Source organism: Chiloscyllium punctatum, chromosome 37, assembly GCF_047496795.1.
Source record: "Chiloscyllium punctatum isolate Juve2018m chromosome 37, sChiPun1.3, whole genome shotgun sequence".
Classification (NCBI taxonomy): domain Eukaryota; kingdom Metazoa; phylum Chordata; class Chondrichthyes; order Orectolobiformes; family Hemiscylliidae; genus Chiloscyllium; species Chiloscyllium punctatum.
This window is the reverse complement of record NC_092775.1, coordinates 31976875-31983668: the sequence shown is the minus strand read 5'-3', so window position 1 is coordinate 31983668 and position 6794 is coordinate 31976875. Positions and strand designations below refer to the sequence as shown.

The 6794-nt window shown below is 41.1% G+C and overlaps 1 protein-coding gene across 1 annotated transcript in view; it reads left to right on the top strand.

The window, feature by feature from the left end:
* Positions 1 to 2237: 2237 nt before the first annotated feature.
* The window catches only part of LOC140462976 (tyrosine-protein phosphatase non-receptor type 1-like), a 93290-nt gene continuing 88733 nt past the window's right edge, over positions 2238 to 6794 (top strand). The window contains exon 1 of the mRNA XM_072556549.1: positions 2238 to 2443. Coding sequence (XP_072412650.1) covers positions 2387 to 2443 — 57 coding nt within the window. The 5' untranslated portion in view covers positions 2238 to 2386. The remainder of the gene's footprint in view (positions 2444 to 6794) is intronic.

Below are 6794 nucleotides of genomic sequence, written 5' to 3'. Positions count from 1 at the left end.
AGCCAAATGTTAGATATCTTAAGTTGCATATTTCAGATTAAGAATGAACTTATTTTGCTTCAATTTCTGCTATACCCTTAGTGTTTGTTGTGGGTCTGAAAGATAAAAAAAAGTTACACTCAGAATTGGATTCGAACAGACTAAAAACCTACAGATCAAACACATTAATATAAATTTCTTACCATTAAAATAATCCTTAGAATTTCAGAGGTCAGTTGCCTTTGTTTCTGGAACGGTCAGCAACTAAAATTGACCAGATCAAAGCGACTTCACTAGCCATCTGCGTTTTTGTCATGATCTCTACTCAGAAAATATTTGGATCAAAGTTTCCTTAATGGCAGGACAGTTTTATTTAAAATGCTGTTGTACATAAATCTGCACAGCTGGAGAAATGGACAAATTGGAATCTACCCAGAGATCTAGATGGAACTCTTAGCTGGAAAGAATATTAATATCTCAACTTTAACAGCTGTTTTACAAACAACTTATTTTGGCCCACATTAGCTATGAAAATGTTATTGAGTTCACTTGTAAAATTAAGATGGTCAATTAACAAATCACGTATGGCATTACTTTGATTGGACTTTTATTCATCAGTCTTGCAGTCTATAAGTTGCAAAGTTCAGATTATGTGCTAAATAGCTGCACCATTGGTAATTCACTGCATTTTTATTTTTATATATTTATTGTTTAACTTGAATATAATCATTTGTTAATACAATACTTCCAATCTTTGTCAGCAAGAAAACATGGTGGTCTTCTCTGTGACCTCTGATGCAATGTGGTTGAGATAATTTGTTGTTCATTTAGAATAGTATCCCCCTCACAAACCACATCATGTTGCAGTTTCAGTTTCATTTGATATGCAATTTGTCCCTCTGTCACAGAAAAGGGTTGGATGAAATCTTGAATTTTAAGTAGAGAAGTATACTAAAATAATCTGTCAATTAGAATAACATAGTAAGATATACTTAAAAATGTTTAGGGTTTCACCTTTCAGTTTTTTAAAAAAAGTTTCTGAATTACATACAATCCATGGTAAGAATCTTTTGAAGAATACAAGCTTTCATAATTTGTCTAGTTTCCTAAGAAGGACCACTATTTGGATGCAATGGATTCTTTGAACTCTGTGGTCTTGCCAGAATTCTGTGGTATTTTCTCTCAACTTGTACCTCCCCAGAGATCAAAGCTACTTAAAAAATCAGGAACTAAAACTGAAATAAGTAGCAATGGTAGAGAGAAAAATTGTTAATGTTTCAAACATAACATTTACGATCACCTTTCATCAACAATGAGAAAAATATGAAACAAAAAAAGAAACAAAATGAGGATACAGAGTTCATGGTTTGAAATTGTTGAACTTCATGTGGAGTACAAAAGATGTGTTCAAACAAGAGATGAAATATTATTTCTCAAACGTAAGAAATAAGTAATGTGGCCTCTGACTGAAATAGTGCAACAGGGAAGAGATCTTGGGTTTCAGTTTGAAAGATTTACACAACAGATTTGGGGATCAAAGTCAAAAGCCATGTCTCCAACAACATTTTTCTAGCTGTCTGCTACCTGGCAAATTGTTTCATAATTATTTTAAAACTAAACTTTTTTAAAAACTCTTAAAGAGTTTCAAATCCTTCCTGTCAGCCTGGGGGACACTTTAGCCATGGATAAAGTAAAAAAGCTTTAATATATCACTAGCAATATTCCATGATACAAGGACATCGCTTCGCCGCTGTAGTGTTTGCTGTTTCTAAGCTCAGGCAATTCTCTTAGATCCACATACCGGCGTACAGACTTTACTTTACCCTGAGGTTTGGTTCAGTTTTAGATTTAGTCAGTTATGTTCCAACAAAGCCCCGAATTATTATCAGAAGTACGTTTTTTCCAGAATCTTCAGTCTGGCCCGCCGCCAAGGCCCCTGGGATACAATCGGAAACGGGAACTACATCTCCCAGCAGGCATCGCGAAACTCCCAGCTGCGGTATAAACATAGAGGAGCAAAGCACCCCGAAAGTATGGGGCTACGCCAAGTATAAACAATTCCCCGCTTTTATGAAGCAATATCTGATTTTTCGAACTGAGGCATGTATTTCGGCCCATGGATCGCACTGTCCCCTGGGACCCGCAAGCAACGTCATTTCCAGCACGGTGCACTACGATTCCCATCAGGCAGTACGCACAGCCCACCCACCGCCTGCGTCCTGATTGGTAGAGGTGGATGCCAGTCATGGGCTGGATGGGCGCGAGTTTCCGGTGTGTGGTCGAAGCCCTCCTGATGCGAGGGAGTTGAGATGAAGTGGTAGGAGCGGAGCGCGAAGGGGAATTTACGGCGTTAAGTGTGAGGCCCAGAGTACAGTGGAGGGGAGAAAGGCACAGCGCACTTGGAGTCATGGAGCAGGAGTTCGCGGAGATCGACAAACAGGGCAACTGGGTGATGCTTTACCAGGTGAGCGTCCGGGGTCGGGAGGGCGAGCGAAAGAGCGTGGTCCGGGAGTCCTTCCCAACTTCTCCTCCTCCCTAAGCCCTGTCCCAATCAGCCTGGGGGGCCGAGTTACAGGCTGCATGGGGGGAAGTGCAGACCCGCGGCTGGAATACCTGGCTCTGTGCACCGGCCACTCATGTGGCTGCCTTGATTCTTGAGTGTTGTACCAGGTCCCATCGGTGTGGGAGCCGCTTGTGGACTGTGGCGGGGTTGTCCAATTAATTAGTGCTGTCAGCAGCCACTCCGGCAAATTACTGTACAAACATTATAACCAGCAACTGTCACTCTACTGCCTTGGGAACGTAGGGACCCACACCGACTTTTAAAACGACATAGGCAAATGGTCTTTGTAATTACCTAGGGTAATTTCTCTCTCTCTCTCTCTCTCTCTCCGTCGGCTGAATTTGCTTTTTTTTAAAGCATCCGGTAATATTCATCACGAAATACATTGTTCCCTGATTTCGTTTGCCAACTTCAGTTATTAAATCATATCCTGGTTTCATTCTTAAACAGCGAATAATTAGCGGTAATTATTGGTGGTTAGGCGAAGATTAATTTTTGCATTAATTTTGGTTAAGCCTACTAATGATCGTACCCCATGTCTCCCGCATGCTTTCTAAAGGCTACATTTTTTTTCCCCCACCATGAGGATGTCTGTTAATTCGAAGAAATACTGTTGCAAATACGAAACGATGTTCTGCAAATTCTGACGCTTTTTCTATAGGGATGTAAAAATGAACTTTGAATTTAAATGACACGATAGGTTTTTCACTTTCCTAAGTTTGGGTGGATAAGTAACTTAAAATGTTTGGTCCTAGTGAAGTATGCAAGACCTCAAGATCACTCTTATGCATTGTTTTGTATAAGCAGACCTGAAAAAAAATAAAAACTGAGAACTGCGGATGCTGGGTATCAGAAGCAAAACAAATTGCTGGAAAAGCTCAGCAAATCCAGCAACATCTGTGCAGAGAAATCAGAGCTAATATTTCGGATCTAGTGACCTTTCCTTAGAACTGATGGTAGCTATGAAAAAGTTGGTTTTCATGCAGAAGATAGGGTGTGGGAGGGGCTAGGGAGTAAACGATAGGTGGAGATAGAGTCCAAGGAGAGAGAACAGATGTTCAGATTAAAGGAGTGGATTATAATTAGGTTAGGAAAATGAATAACTATTAATGGGGATTCTCAGTAACAATGGGTTGTGTGTAATAGTAGACCATGTGATAACAAGGCCTGGTGTGTGGGATTTGGGTTAAGGGCATGGGGGAAGATGCCTCATCCCCTAAAATTGTTAAACTTGAAATTGAGTCTAGAAGGCTGAATGAAAAGGCTCAGTGGAGAATGAGGTAATGTTCTTCCGGCTTACACTGAGCATTGTTTGAGCAATGATGATGTTGGCTAGGGAACAAGGTGGTATGTTGAAGTGGCAGGCAACTAGAAGCTCAGGGTCTTGCTAAGAGACAGGATGTAGATGTTCTGTGAAGCAGTCATCTGGTTTACCCTTTGTTTCCCCAGCATAGAGAAGACCATATTGTGAGTAGCAAATGCAGTAGACCAGGTTGTGAAGTGCAGGTAAAGTACTGCTTCATCTGGAAGGTATGTTTGGGATCTTGGATAATGAGAAGGGAGGAAATAGGCAGGCGTTACACCTTCTGCGGTTACAGAGGAAGGTGCCATAGGGCTGTGGGAGGGAAGGGGGAGTGGACTAGGGTGTCCCAGAGGGCATGTTCTTTGTGGAAGGCAGAACATACAGGGCAGTGGAAAATGTCTGGAATTGGCATCCCACTGGAAGTGGTGGAAATGGTGACTAATGATCCTCTGGATGTGGGTGCTGGTGGAATGGCGGGTGGGGAAGAGAAGAGGTGTGGGCTGATGTTTGGGAATTGGGTCGGACCTGGCTGAGGGTCCTGTCAGCTACCGTGTTGGGGAATCCTCGGTTGAGAAAAAACATGGACGTTTCAGAGGCCCTTAGTTGAGTTGGCATAATCAGAACAGATGCGACAAAGGAACTAGGAGGATGGAATACTCTTTGCAGGAAGCATGGTGTGTAGTCAAGGTAACTGTGGGAGGCAGTTGGTTTGAGGTTTTGATATTGGTGGCCAGCTTATCCTCAGAAATGGAAGCAGTCAGAGATGGGCCAGGTGAAGATGAGTGGGTTGGAAATTGTAAATGAAATTAATAAACTCTTCCAACTGAGTGAAAGAGGAAAGCGGCAACAATGATAATCAATATACTGGAGAAAGAATTGTGGGAGGGTGCTACAATAAGACTGGAACAGCGCATAATGGGGAATCATGAGGGTACCCATGGCCATCCTTTTGACCTGAGGAAAGTGAGAGAAGTTGTTCAAAGTGAGGCCAAGCTCCGACACGCAGAGGTGGCTAGTATTGGATGGGGACTGTACAGGCCTTCCTTTCAGGAAGTAGCAGAGAGCCCTGAGACCATCCTGATGGTGGGTGGGCATGTAAAGGATTGCACATCCATGGTGAAAAGGAGCCAAGAAATGCAGAAACTGATGTAAAACATCAGAGGGATTGTGGATTTAAGTGGGCAGGGACTGAACAAGGGGAGAAAAAATTAAGGTAGGAAGAAATGAGTTCTGTCAGGCAGTTGCAGGCAGAAACGGAGTCTGCCTGAACAGTCTTGTTTATGGATTTTGGGATCGGCTGCATATTTGTGTATAGTGTAGGCCATGGAAAAGGTTGCAAATGTTCAGTGCAATGTTTAGAGCTTCAATAGATCATCTGATGTTTTAAGTATTTTGTGCTGAAGCTTCATCTTTCTCTTTTTCTAGTAAGGAAGTTATGGAATGCATATTTATGGCAACGGAGACAGAGATGGGTCTTCTAAAGTAGTCGAGGAATAATTCAGTCATTCCTGAATTTGGAAATTTATAGATTAATTGTAGGGAAAATGTGCGGTAACCTTGAGCCATTTACAGCAACTTTCATTTTAGTGTTTTTAATACAGTGGGAAATTTCCAGACTGCTTTGCATAGTGGCGTATGAAACAAACTGATCAGTCAAATATTGAGGTAAGATGATGTGGGAAAATAATCAAAGGACTTTTGGAAGTTCTTGAAATCACGAAAAAGTGAATTGGAATGTAGTGAAGATTGGTAATGACAAAAATCTAGATAAGTAAAAATGAATAACTGCATTGAATGAGGGCACTGAATTGCTGAACAAGTTGGAGTTCATATGAAATTGAGCTTGAGAGGTTGACCACTGAGGAAAATTAGTCTGGAGATGTTAAAGGCATAGTTGAGTGTTATAGGTAAAATATGAATGAGTAAAATGTGAAAAAAACAATTTTTGTCAGCATATCTGAATATTGAATTTGTAAGATGTAACCTTCCCACCTTCCAACATACAATTTCTTCCCCTCACCCAGGTTAGATCTATTTGAGCCTCGGACCACTTATTCTGTCTTTTGCAATGAGGATTGCATTCCAGGAAATGTGGCCTAGTTGTGCGTACCATTTTTTTCCTTTGGCATACAAAGGATGTGCAGCACTTCAATTTTTATTCCAACTTCCTAATTTTCAGAATGCAGTTTCGTGGTACCTTGAAACTTTTACCACAGTAAACAATTTGAATGGGTCAATCCACTGCAGGATGTTGGGGACTTTAGGTGAATCTCCATTCCTGTCTTACAACAAAGAACCTCCTTTAAATTTACCTTAACAGTTTTGGTTTCTGGTAAGTAATTATGTCTTTTTTTTTTTGTTGACAATGATTCACACTTAATAGCTTTACAGTAGGTGACAACCTCATCAGAATAAGTTTCAAATGACAATCCTACTTCATATTGTGCAAAATACTTGACATATTTGTATTTTTCATAATATTTTCCAACTGACCATGTAGTTGATCCTGTTCTTAAAAGCAATTACAGAGGAACCTCGATTATCCGAATACCAATTACCTGAAAATTGGATTATCCGCAGGAGATCTCTAGGTCCCGATAGAAACATTACATCAAAGACGTGTTTCCAACAGTGATCGCATCTTTTGTTTACAGTGAATTAAACAGGCACCGTCTCCAAATGACTGACCTCCTGCCCTCTTTCTCTCCACACTTCCTTGGAGTTCTACAGAGGAGTGTACCCTGAACCCCCCCACCCCACTCAATCCTCTCGACAGAAGAAATTTCTTCCTGTCTGTGTTAAATTGCACCCCTTTACTCTGAGACTAAGGCCTTTAGTCCTATACTGACCCATGAGGGGAAATATACTCGCAGTATTTACCTTGTCAAGCTCTTTTAAGACTCCTATGTTTCAAGGAGATCACCCCTCATTCTTTTAAACTCCAATGAG